The 14308-nt window shown below is 38.3% G+C and overlaps 1 protein-coding gene across 1 annotated transcript in view; it reads right to left on the bottom strand.

The window, feature by feature from the left end:
• Positions 1 to 6688: 6688 nt before the first annotated feature.
• Positions 6689 to 14308, bottom strand: part of chn1 (chimerin 1) — a 45879-nt gene continuing 38259 nt past the window's right edge. Inside the window, exons 10-13 of the mRNA XM_065293211.1 lie at positions 11759 to 11836; positions 10875 to 11012; positions 7760 to 7865; positions 6689 to 7643 (exon numbers count right to left, since the gene is read on the bottom strand). Coding sequence (XP_065149283.1) covers positions 7472 to 7643; positions 7760 to 7865; positions 10875 to 11012; positions 11759 to 11836 — 494 coding nt within the window. The 3' untranslated portion in view covers positions 6689 to 7471. The remainder of the gene's footprint in view (positions 7644 to 7759; positions 7866 to 10874; positions 11013 to 11758; positions 11837 to 14308) is intronic.

The following is a 14308-nucleotide window of genomic DNA, read 5'->3' as shown; positions in this document are numbered from 1 at the left end:
TGCGTCAATATGTTGACGCGGAGGGTATACCTTTCGCGTCATTTTTTGACGAACTGGGGACTTCAATACTATTACGTCCGTTGCATTCTCTTTCCTATTTTCTTACCATTTTCGCGTCGGTTTAGGGTTAGATTTACATAATGACATCCCTACCCAAACCTAACTCTAACCCCAACGTCAGGTGACAACTGTTTAATTTCGCGTACCTAACTCTAACCCCAACGCCAGGTGACAACTGTTTAATTTCGCGTACACTGTTTAATTTTGCGTAATCTAACCCTAAACCGACGCGAAAATGGTAAGAAAATAGGAAAGAGAATGCAACGGACGTAATAGTATTGAAGTCCCCAGTTCGTCAAAAAATGACGCGAAAGGTATACCCTCCGCGTCAACATTTTGACGCATGGTCAAGTGCCGTCAAATATTGACGCCATGGGGTGAGACTGTGTTACACTTGTGCTGTGCCTGTTGTATGAAAGATCATGCCTGATGCATAGACACATAACATACTGATAGATTTATTCATCTTTTATTTGCTGATGGTTTGAATGTTTACTCATGGCATTGAATGTGTGATGTATACACTGTTCTCCATGGCCTTAAACATGTTTCAATAAGAAATTTTGATGATCTTCATCTCTTCAGGAAATTATTTAGGGAGAACTTCATTTTCTTTTTTTGTAATGCAGCTTTCAAGCCTTCATACTAAACATTATTTTAAGCATTGTACGTAAATAACAAGTGCATCACATGAAAAAAAACATCCAGATAAGCACAGGATCTTTCCTCTTTTTAAAAATGTGTTGTCAAGAATATTTTAGGGGTTTATTAGAATGGAAATGAAAACTTCCTCTCTAGAGTTGCAGTTAAACATCTAAAGTGAGCAGTTTGTGTCTTACATTTAATTTTGAATGATTTATTTTCAGTAATAACACTGCTGAACTGGTTGAAAAATGAACTCTGTAAAGAGCTGGGGAGATCACCATCCTCTCTGTTAATCATGTCAGCCAATCAGAGATCCAGCAGAGACGATCCATCTTCAGAGAGAAAGAGATTTGGGTTTGTGTGTACTGACAGAAATTTACTGATAATTAGAGATTCATTACATTTAAACTTTTAAGTATAATGGAATTGTACATTAGGGGCCCTGTTATAATGATATAAGTGCATTGTCTAAAGCGCACAGCACACGGTCTGAACAGACGTGTCTGAACCCACATTTGCTAATTTAAGGACGGGAAAAATGGTTTATGTGCCAAGCACATGGCCTAAAAGGTATTTCCTATTTTCATCCCCTTTAAAAGCAAGTTGCACCTGGCTCCATGTCTAATCCCTATTTAGAAAGCCCAATTTGTAAACTCAAAAACTAAGCGGATGAAGAAGACCACCAGTTTAAGATTGATATTAAAAAAATGTGTTATTTTTTTATTAAAACCTTTAAATGCCGTTTTTTTCAGTCATGGAAGTAAAAATAGCAGGCTTTGAATTGCTGTAAATGTATTGATATCCTACATAATCATTGTAATCTCATAAAATAATTTGAAAATATGCAAGATAAGGTTTGTACTCTAAAAATACAAACAAGAGATAAAGAATTTACAAACGTGCGGAGAGCCGAAGCGTTTTAGCACTCAGACAGCGGCGTTTTTTTTAAAGCATTACATAAAATGTTTCTCATCTCACCATATCCAATGGAGTCATCATATACAATAAATCCGTAAGGTAGCATTTAAAAAAAAACAAACATTTAAAAACAGATGCATTTGTTTAAAGCAAAGCATTTATTTACTTACCAGGCTACAGGTGAAGCAGCTCTTTACACCTTCTAACGTCTCATAATTACTCCTCATTTATGTCCAAGAGACTCAATGACAATCTTTTACATTTGAATGCTTTAATCTTTCACATTTAAAAGCGTTTTTGTGCTGCTGCGCATCCATGTATGCGATAAGCAAACCCGCGTTGTGGTCCCGTTGATAGGCGGATATTACTAACGCACTCTTTGAATAACAAAAACAATATTGCGCCATTGCCTTTAGACTTTAGAGACGGTTTTGTTGGTCAATGGCCTAGTTTTAGTTGCCAAAATTGAGCGCAAATGCATTTGCTATTTAAACAGCGTGGCGTTAAATGTGAAAATGATCATTGCGCAGGGTTAAAACTAGCAAAAGAGTAAGTAAGTAAGTAAGTAAGTAAGTTTATTTATAAAGCACATTTAAATTCAGCTCTAGCTGACCAAAGTGCTGTACAAATACATAACAAGAAGTCAATACACAATGAATAGTAAAAAAGCACAACATAATAAGTAAAATAAAAACATTAAAACAGAAAGAAAAAAAATTATTAAGACTCAGCAGGAAAGCCCTGACGATACAGATGAGTTTTAAGTTGTTTTTTAAAAAACCCAAAGACACTTCTGTCACGCATTGCGCTGCATTGCGCCGGGTGTATGATATATATTAACTTGAATGTGGAATTAAAGACAATTTGTACAGCTTAGTCGAATCTTAACAAAAACTAAAAATAAATAAATAAATAAATAAATACAATCCAAAGGAAAAAGCTGGTAAGCACACAACACATAGGATGACTGTGTATGTTAACCCATGAAACCATGATCTATATAACACAGAAAATGTCACTTTTTCGTCCCCACACTTTATCATTCGTTCAGTAGGTAGGCTGAGCTCAGTGCTCTCATGTGCCTCTCTGATATCAACCATTGGCACCGGCAGCAGTTAGTCAGTGTGAATAAACAGAATCCAAGAAAACACATAGACACCATATAAATCTATAATCTGCTGGAAATGTGTTTTCACTTTAAAATGCTGTTTTGGTGCAAATATTACAGAATTCTGTAACCAATCATGGCTGCTGGCCACTCTAACCAATAACATTTGACACAGGAATATATTTTCATGGAAATGTACCATCATACTCACATCACATACCCTTGTGTCCCTGACCATATGCTGTCCTCATGTTCACACTGATGTTTCCCTATAGCTTAGCCAATAAGATTACCTTTGTCAACCTGCCTCACCACCACCAGCATAAATCAACACGGATCAGTGGAGAAATTCATGCTGCCTTTTTAAGCAGGAATACCATTTAAATACCATTGTAATCCTAACCAAAATATATAAAACACAACAATCATCGCTTCACAATACATCTTGAGAGGGTGTATGTCTTTGCCTTCACACGGGTGATGAATATATTTATTTGCAAACACACGTTTAGAGTGGAAATTGTGTGTCCTTTTCCATTACTTCACACGGGTGATGTGATTGACTGCATTGATTTAGATTTCGTTTTCCAGCCGAGTCTTATATCCATTTCACAGCCGCCCGCCTCTCATCGGCTCTACACATTCACAGACCCACATCCTACACAATCACAATAAACGCACAACTCACCCTACACAATAAAATCAGCCGACAAACTCTAAATCTCCACATCCCTGCTAAAATCCTCCCCCACCCGTAGCTGCTGGTGGGGTGAGCTAACCTCGGTCCTTCCAGCTCAACATCGCGCACCATTCATCTTACTTAGGGCTGGACTGTCACATTTGGCAATCTCTGAATTAGGAGGCATCAGTAGCCCACCAGCTCTGGCACGGCCCGGACCGAATGAGTTCCAGCCCCCTCGTTTTTCACCCCCACAAAATATTAAACCCATTCGACCTTGACTGTGAAGAGAGGACAGGAGACCCCCATTGAAAGATTCAAACACGGAGCTTTCATAACCACAAGGGTCCTACAGTACATCGCAGCAGGAGCAAACAGTCTGCTCTTATCTTAATCTGCCTTTTACACTTGATTACCAGGCTTTTAAAAGCTCAGTCTGAACATGGGGACCATACTGAACATCTGCTGACCATGCTGAGAGACTTTCATCTCCTCTCCTCGCCTCCAAACATCACGCTAAGTTGAATGGATAATAGTTTAGTCTATGGGTACTGAAATTCAACTTTGCTTGTTTGTTCTTTTAGAAACAAAAACATGCAATTTAAAATGTTCAAATACATGATAGTTGAAACCAACATGTTACTTACTGTACCAGACAGAGCCTTAAAGGATTAGTCAATTTTCTTTAAAAAAAATGTCTTTCTTTGTTCAGTCGAGAAGAAATTATGTTTTTTGAGAAAAACATTCCAGGATAAGGGGACATGGAGAAAAAATAAATAAAGTTTAGTTTCGCGTGCGCATGTGAAACTATCGCGTGCGCATGTGAAACTACCGCGTTTAGCACGCTTTCACGTGAGCACACTTAACTAAACCTTTAAAAAAATTCTGAACATTAAGGTTTCGTGTGAGCACATGAAACGAAACTTTCGATTTTTTACGCTTTCACATGCGCACGCGGTAGTTTCACGTGAGCACTCGTAACTAAACGTAAAAAAATTCTGAACATTAAGGTTTCGCGTGAGCACATGAATTTAATGATGTAAATGACACATTTTAGAAGACTTTAATACTTTAAAGGGTCCAGATTATGCAAAATCCACTTTGGACCAAATGTGTGTTGGCAGTGTGTGAACACAACCACCCTACAATGAAAAAAATCTTTTCACCCCTTCTTTTTTAATATCCATTAAACCAAAGCAGTCTCATTGGACATGCAGTTATGATTCTCTTATCAATGTGATGTCACACTGATAAAGCTCCACCCACAGCCACAACTGACTGGTTTATTTTACCCACAAGCTTTTCTAAATGTGTTTGTAAGCACATCTAATGTGCCTAAACATAAATTACTATTGTTTCAGACTGTATTCACAGAAATCAAATCAATTTTTTACCCAAAGCTGTAGCTCATTTGCATACAAAGGTACACACATGAAAACAGCACTTTTTTGCTCCCGATAAAATAGGGTCATTTTGGACATGATGTAAGGAATAATTGACGACATGCCATTGAATTATAAGAAAATAATGTACACCCAAGGTGCAATGCGGCACGACGCAAAGCGTCAATTCAAAGGACCGGAGTCAATTATTCCTCTTATACCACGGTTACCTCAAACATTGCTCTGGTGCCTATTTTTAAGACATTTGACAAGTTAGGTGTGCGGTTATCAGAAATTAATGCAAACCCACAGAACATTTCTCAGCCAATCAGAATACAGCATTCAAAAGACCCGTGGTATAAATAATAAATAATCTATGGGGTATTTTCAGATAAAACTTCACAGATCCATTACCTGAGACTTGTATTACATCTTGTAAAGATGGCCATCATATCTGCCTTTTAATATTTCACAACGGGCAGTGGATGGGAGTATTTACGGTCACATGAACACTATTTCAGTGTTTTGGTTGGTGAGCGCACCATGTGGGGAAATACTGAATTAATGTCAATCAGACCACGCTGAAAGGTCACACACACACATGTATTATATGTAATAGTGATTTATAACTGTGTTACAGTCATGCTGTGTGTGATGTCTGATTCAAGCGCTGTGATGCATGCGAAGGGCTTTTTAATGCAGTGGACTGAATGTTTACTAATGGAGATAAATGACTCATTTATACAGAAACTCTTTTAATAAATCATCGATTTTAGTGCATTTTATTTTAAGACAGTTGTGTGAATAAAATTTGTTTAAATTATAGACTGAACACGATCTGAACAGAAAAGGCTTTATGCTTTATTTGTTAAAATAGTCAAAATTATGTTGGGTATCTATCTTGCATCTGTACGTTGATGTTGGATAGAGTAATAAAAAAGAGGTTTAACATCACAGCACCGAATGACAGATAAAGCATTACAGGCTACACCAAATCTAAAACACATTGGGTCTGATCAAGCTTTGTCAAGCATCGTGTCTTTTACGACATGATGATCATTTCATGGTTACCAGCCAGAACAATGGTAGTGAATTTTATGGGATTTCATGGAAAATTAAGACTCGGCAGCTGACAGAAGGGTCATAAATGGGGGAGAGCTGCGTGGATAAAAATAACAAGAAGATCTGCTTAGAAACATACAGTACAGCTTAAGATCAGACGTGATTTGACTTGTAATGATCTACTGGTGATGATATAAAGAGTTAAAGTATTTCTGTAGCTGCAGGGTGATTCAGTATAAATTGTGTAAATCTCATCTGATCTACACATAGCTATTAAAACAGGCTGTAAATGTAAGGAGGGTCTGCGTCAGGACCACTCATGTCTCTTTAAATAATTAAATATGATTGAGACAAACCTGAGGGATCAAAGGACTTCAGCTGAACTGTGACTTTAAATAATAAACATATTGCCCTGGTCTGCCTTTATTAAAGCTTTCCTTTTTGAATGTTTGCTTTTTCAAAGAATCCACGATAGCAGGTGTTTTAAGGAGAAGTTCGGTATTTTACACTTAAAGTCCTGTTTTCAGATTGTTTATGATGAAATAGAACGGTTTTGACTGAATTTTGGACATATGATGCTGGCCCGAGAATTTTCGGGTGTTTCTTGTATCACCTCCCACCTCTACAATGGGTCTATAGGTGCACAGGAACAATTCTTCCTAAAATGCATTAAACTTTCATTTACAAAGACGTGAAATATTGGTTTGTAGTTACTGAGTTAAACGTTTCCTATTAAAGAAGATCTGTTCGAAAATATTTTTCTTTTAGGGTTAAATGTCCATTTTTTTTCTTTTTTTTTAGAATAAATGGTTCTTCACAAAATAAATAGCATGATATTTGTTTAGTGTTTAATGAATGGAAGGCAGAACGCACTTCTAAAAGTACATTTTAATAAATTAACGTATTCATGCTCAAACCAAATACAAAAATAACACAAAAACATCAAGCAGTCATGTTAAGAGTGCAAGAGGGCTTTCTAAAGGCAGGTCTGAAAGATGGATACTGAAATGTACATGGACCGCATGTCTAGATGACTCTCATGTGTACAGTAGATCTGCTGTATGAAAACCAAAAATAAAAACAATGAATCACAGATTCTGAAGAATCACTGCTGGGCCATAGCAGATAAAACAATTCAAAGCATATAAGTACAAATAAAAAAAAACAAATTTATATTCAAGTACATAACGGCAGGTTGATTGACAGGTTACAACAGTATTATGATGAATGACTACCAAGTGTATGTCACCTGAAGAGGTTGCTCGGCACCATGCTTATTTGAATGGCTATTCAGATAAAGTGTCCCCAAAAATGACTGTACTCACGTTTTACAAAAACAAAACAAAAACACTCGAAACAACTGAAGCCCGATAGATGACAGAACAACTCCATCCCATAATAATGCTGAAAAACAGCTTTAACAACCCCCGACAAAAATGGGGAGGAAGACATGCAAAATACAGGAACATAATCCATCCGCTGGGGTGTAAAGAGGGTGTTAGTAAGTACTGCTCCAAAAAAATGTTTTTATATTACAAGCGTCCTTCATGATCAAGTCCAGAGAAAGAAGAAGAAGAAGAGCAGCGGCAGCTCAGATCCGCTTCATTCACAGAGACGTTAGAAAAGGATGTCTTCATTCTTGATGAGTAACTCCACCACCTGCCTCTGATAGCGGATGTCATTCAGAGCCGTCATGGCGTCCAGATCGGGAGCTCGCATCAGGGTCGGCCCGAATACAATCCCAAGATTCTCGGCGTTCATTAGGTTATCCTTCTCGTTTTGAGTTACCCTGTGTGTCCACACACAAAAACATGTCAGACACAACTTAGTTGAGATTCCTCAAGATTAGTTGCTGCAGACCTCAACTCAAACAATGTCTAAGTGGTACAATTTTGTGTTTCTTACCTTTTTAAATGTGCCATTAGATAGCGAAGGGTTTCGCAGTGTGCTGGAGGAAGTTGTCTCAAAGCTTCATGTAAGGCTTCTAAACGTTCATCAGGATCTGTGAGCTCTGAGACAAACAAACAGATGAAGATGAAAAACAGACCACATCAACACTACCAATGAGTTCAAAACCTTCATCATTATGAGAAATGTGTTCATGGGGAAATAAGCATTGAGAAGTGACATGACAGATCGAAATAACATCACACAGGCTTCATACTATTCTGTGTATAGAATCAATGTCACATCTAGAAATGCCCTCGGGCAGAATTTTCCATTTACAGTCATCCAGATGAATAGGGGAAATCCTTATATATCCCAAATTGACAGGCAAGCTTATGTTTCAATTAGAGATGAATCAAGAAGACTAACTAACTACTAAATAACTGACCTACAGCTAATAAGTGAGGTTTTGGGTTAAATTTAGAGAAAAGAACTGAATTCAGTCAGTCTGCTGGAATAAAGTCAAAATTATTACTACACTATAATCCATTATGCTGTGTTTACACCAACCGCGGTAGAGGCATGAAGCGTGAGTGATTTCAATGTTAAGTCAATGTGAAGACGCGTTGAGGGCCGTCTGGAGGTCCCGTGGCGGGGATGAGGCTTTGGCGCGGTGCGGAAGACGCGTTTCCGTCTCATTCGCGCTTCTAGCTCGCGCGAATTGAGTATTGTGCACGGTACGCGTGAATGGTTCTTTTTGTGCATTTCGCGGTTCTCGCAAATTTGCGACTGACGCCCGAGTTGAAAGATGTAAACTTTGGCGGAATTTCGCGCCGCGTTAACCAATCAGGAGCCTGCTTGCTGCTGTGGCGACGGCCTCGCCCGGAGTCACTCATTCAACAAACACTTGATATTGTCCGCAAGCAGTCACCCCGGAGCTATATGACACAAGTTCTTATTTCTATAGAGACAGGAATTAAAAGGACCTCGCTTGGAAGAGTGTCAGTGAGGACATTGGGCAACCTGGTAAGTTGTAATACACACCTCACTTTTGAGTCACGTGACGTTTATAGACCCGCGCCGTTTATTTTCCCTCTATAGTAAGGTTATCAAATACAAACTGGTAACTCTCTCGATAAATCTACAATCAACATCAGCCATCCTGCAAAGAGACAACCGCATAGCACTTGCCCCTCCCACAAGAAGTGGATTTTGGCTCTGACGCGCGTCAAATGATTGTTTTTTCCGCGCGTCTACTTCACTCTACACGCGAGGATGCATTCAAATTGTTCAACGCGATTTTGACGCCTGAAACGCGGTTGGTGTAAACGCAGCACAAGTCTCGGTTTCTGTAATGCTGAGTTTACACCAACTGCGTTTCGGGCGTCAAAATCGTGTCTACCGCGCGTGGTTTGCCGCTTGAACAATTTGGATGCATTTGCGGGTGTAAAGCGGAGTAGCAAGCATTTGACGCGCGTCAGAGGCAAACTCCGCTTCTTGTGGGGGGCAAGTGCTATGCGGTTGTCTGTTTGCAAAATGGCTGATGTTGATTTATCGAGAGAGTTACCAGTTGGTATTTGGTAACCTTACTAAAGGGGGAAAATAAATGGCGCGGGTCGATAAACGTCACGTGACTCAAAAGTGAAGTGTGTATTACAATTACCAGGTTGCCCGATGTCCTCACTGACACTCTTCCAAGCGAGGTCCTTTTTATTCCTGTCTCCTCTAGAAATAAGAACTTGTGTCGTATAGCTCCGGGTGTCTGCTTATGGACAATATCAAGCATTGGTTGAAAGAGTGACTCCAGGCGGAAAGAGTGACTCCAGGCGGGGCTGCCACCACAGCAGCAAGCAGGCTCCTGATTGGTTAACGCGACGCGAAATTCCGCCAAAGTTGAAATTTTTCAACTCGGGGGTCAGCCGCAAATTCGCGTGAACCGCAAGATGCACAAAAAGCACCATTCGCACTTACCGTGCACACAGCTCAATACGCGCTTACCGCGCGTACCGCGCACAATGCTCAATTCGCGCGAGCTTCACGCGCGAAAGAGGCGGAAACGTGTCTTCCGCGCCGCGCGTCAACGCGTCTTCAGATTGACTTAACATTGAAATCACTCGCGCTTCCCGTCTCTAGCGCAGTTGGTGTAAACGCAGCTTAAGGACTGTGGACTTCAGGGTGGCCCTGATAATGTGACTGAACATACCAGCCCTACTGCAAAATCCAGCTAAGACCAGCATAAACTGGGAGCTGGTTTAAGCTGGCAGTAGTTGGTTTAAGCCGTTCCTCCCATCCTGGCAAAGCTGACCGAAACCCAACTAGATCAGCTTGCAACACCAGCAAATCCAGCTAAAACCAAGCTGGGTGACCAGCAAATTCATTTCAGTAGGTTGAGTAAAGACAAAAGCCGTTGTACTTTTCTTTTCTCAGTTGTTCATTACTTTTTACTAAAGTTGTGCTAAAATCTTAAAGGCGCGGTGCATGATTTTTTTTAAACACTTTGGAAAAGGGAGCCAGGCTGAGTACCAAAACAGACTAGTAGCCAATCAGCAGTAAGGGGCGTGTCGATTAACCGACATCGTTGCCTTGGTTGCATATGTCTTTCAAAAGAAGGTCCAGATTCTATTGGGGTAGGGGTGTGTTTGTTTAGGTGATTTCAAATATCAACATTGGCTTTCAGAGATCATGCACCCCGCCTTTAAGCTGTGTGCACAGCGACTAGCAACAGTAGAGTGACGCCATCTTATTTATTTCAATGAAAGCTTGGCGATTTCTGGGGTACCATTGGCGAGAGGAAGCGTCCAGCTACGCCACAAAGTTAAGAACAGTTCAACTTCATGCAAATGACAAGCGACAACCAATGAGAATGAAGCAGTGGAGTTCATCCAGTTTTCGTCATTTACTGAGAGGACGATTACTGTTTATGGTTGTTATTAGGAAAACCAGAATAGGATCACCTCCTTACAAACTCATTCAAAGAGACACACAACGACAAAGTCACTGGCAGTGTGCACACACAGTTTTTCAGCTTTCAGGAGATATACAATAAAGCTAAACATTATAATGGCAAGTAAATCTGTGATCCAGAATGATAAGATTCACTGTCAGGTAAATGTTGTGTGTGTGCGTGACTCACTGGAAGCCTCAATGAAGCGTGGATAAGCATCAAATGTGATGATGGGGATGGGCAGATCCCTGAAGTAGAGTTTAAGAGCACCTGTGATGATGTTGATGTCTTCATACATGTTTACAGAGATATCAGCTTTCTCCCCATCTGAGTGAACAAAACACACACACAGTTAGAAATGAAGTAGAAAAAATAGAAAGTAGAAAAAGGTTTGTAACAACATGAGAGTGATAAAATGATGACAAAATGTTCATTTTTAGGTGAACTATCCCTTTAATTCATCAGAGTTCATTTAACCTGAGGGAAAAACTGTGCACGGCTTAAAAGAACCGAAAATAGAAAACAGAACCGAAAAACTGAAACAGAAATGTTTTAGACAGCACCACAGATGCAGTGTTTCAGGGAATTAACCTTTAAATAAATGTCATACGTTTATTAAGCTGAGATGAGAGAGTATTTACACACTTCCACTTTATTCAATATCATTATTTTCCATACTTAATAAAAATGAAAACTCATTTCAGTCTTCCTATTTTCTCTCACACATCATCTTTCGCACATCATCCGAGCATTTCCCAGTATGTCTGATACGTCATCGGAGTATCATTATGAAACAGTAATGTGAGCAGACGGATGTTAATCCTCACACAAATGTGCCACTTTAACAATTTTAAGCCACTCAGACTTCATTTTACATTACATAAACTCAAAGCTTTTTATTAAAAGGCCATGAGTGACCTAAAAAAGCAGCGCTGAGAGCATCTCTGTGTGATTCATGCAGATATGTTTGTGTGCGTGTAGATGTGTGTGTGTGTGTGTGTGTGTGATGGGTCAGTGCTTTACATTATCACACACATCAGTAATGGAAATAATGAGAATGTAGAGCTGCTCACCTCGGTCAAATGTTAACTTCACATCTTCAATTAACTCACTGAATCCAGAGATTCGATACAAACCCTCTGACTTGAGACCTGAGGGACAGAAAAGATCATTATAATAATTTTCTGTTGAATAGTGACTGTATCTCTTTATGAATATCAAATAAAAGATAATAAATAAAAGCATTTAAATAGTCAAATATTCCCTAGCATATATACAAATGTAAATCATCTCTTAACAAAATATATCAGATACAATCATAAACAAGGGTACGGCAATAATTTGAGATTAGCGAGAGTGTGACTTCATGGTTTTTAAATATCTTTTAAATGAATTATAAATATTTTAGCTTTAAGTTACTTAGTCTACACTAGGGGTGACCCCGAATAGTCGAAGATTCGATGCATCGATAGGAGAAGCCTGATTCGACTACCAATCTCACAGTCGAATCGTCGCAGATGAGGATCATTCAATTTTGGCCGTATATGGGTGCACACATTATCTGATTTCACATATAACAGCTTTCTCTCAATATATTAATATACTGCATATTATGATAATGCTGCAAATAATATGTGAAGTAGCAGCTTTCAATAAATATTTTTAAAATGTGTTAATAAATCCAACAACCCCTGTGTGACCGGGCTACACTTCCATAATAGGTTTCTATATAAATAAACCATTGCCTCTTTGTTTCTACATTTAAAAGACAAAGCTGGCAAATTATATTATGCCTTTCGTTCTTTTAATAATTTCTATATTTTATTTTATTTCTAAATCACTTTAGGTTATCTGATTTAACTATTTGGCTTGTGTTTTGTTTCCGTGCACTTGAGGCATTTTGCATATTTGTTCTGCACTTTGTTACTTCTGACCTTATTTTATTTAAAAAAATGTATTTATTATAAACGTAAATTCTGATCTAATTAAGTCTGTACATTTTGGATAGCTTTTCGTTGTATCAATGTTGCGCTATTGCGTGCTGGCCATGCTTGCGCATGTAATTTAGCCGAACGGGCTAGGTGCTTTGCGTAACATTAAAAAACTGATGTTTTTCGACGAATACAAGTTTTTAAAATGTATTTAAAACAGAGTGGTTATCTTGTCAAAAGTTAAACTACAAAACAGGTAAGCCGGTTTTTTATTTCGGTGATGAAACGGAAACTAGTATCTGCACCGAACCTATTTCTGCCTGACACAAATGTCTTTCTTGTGATTTAATATTATGGTTGGTGGGTGTTCACTTTCAAATTATAGCAAAGAGATTCCTGAAATACATAATATCATCCGGTCTTTCTGTATCTGAAGTGAATACAGAGATGATCAAAGTCAAAGCAAGCAAGTAGATATTTCTATGCTAAATAATAACGCGTAGTGTCTATAAAATCATTAATTTCAGTGTTTTTCTTGTTATAAATTAACATTTAATGAATTGTATATAAAGATTAGTTTTTATCATTTACAGTCACAATCACAAATTATTTGTCATATCTCATTTGTCGGGTTTTTTTGGTCATGACTGCATTGACGCGCTATCTCCAAATTAAATAAAAACACTGAATTGTAGCCGGAGTTTCCAAGGCAGGATCACCTTTGTTATTTTTTTTAGGTTTAGTTATCAAAATGTATTTTTGTGTGATGTTCTGTATCGTGGCTTTAAAATTTTATGAGGAATAATTAAACAAATGTTGCATTTTACCTTAAAAAAAAAAAAAATATATATATATATACATATATATATATATATATATATATATATATATATATATATATAAATGTATCGTCAGTTTTGTCTTCGTTTATTACTTGAAAGAAAGTTTTGGTCACTTTATCAGAAAGTTGTTTATGTGTGCTGCTTGTGAAAGAAAATAAAAGTTACCAATTTGTACCTGGTCTGGCCCCCTCCCAACCCATGCACACAAACATAGATGATTCGACTATCGGTCGACTGTGGAAAGATTCGACAATTCTGATTCGAATATGTAAATCCTTAGTCGAGGACACCCCTAGTCTACACATTAAAATATTAAGATTAGACAAAAATCTATTTCATTAATAGCTTAGGCAAAATCATAATTGGCTCTTGTCTGGGGGGGGGGCAGTTCCCCTCTGCCTCTCCCCGAAACGCTGCCTATGGATACAATGGTTGAGATGTCTCGCTGCTTTTTAATTCAGGCATTTTGTACATTTAACAAAATTATTATGTATCAGCTTTCAAGTGTTCATGATTATTAGCCGCATTTCCATTAACCTTCAAATTGCAGCAATTGACATTGGTGAATTGAAAATAAGGCCAATGGAAACAACACGTCAATTTTGCAAAAAACTCTCATGTATTGCCAAAATAGTTTATTCGCATTTTCAGGTCATCTGATGTAAGTAAGTCAGAAACACATCATACTGTCTGCTCCTGAGTATAAGAGGCTTTCCTTGCCAAAATGGCTGGATAACACACTCATACATCTCTTTTTATATGACATAATGTATTATTACCTCCAAGAAACAGCTTTATGTTGCCGCTCCTAAGTATAAGTGGCCTTCCTTGCCAATAATGTGTGGATAAT

The sequence above is a fragment of the Paramisgurnus dabryanus genome, chromosome 15, assembly GCF_030506205.2.
Source record: "Paramisgurnus dabryanus chromosome 15, PD_genome_1.1, whole genome shotgun sequence".
Lineage (NCBI taxonomy): Eukaryota > Metazoa > Chordata > Actinopteri > Cypriniformes > Cobitidae > Paramisgurnus > Paramisgurnus dabryanus.
The sequence above is the reverse complement of the archived record's forward strand: the minus strand, read 5'-3'. Positions and strand labels throughout refer to the sequence as shown.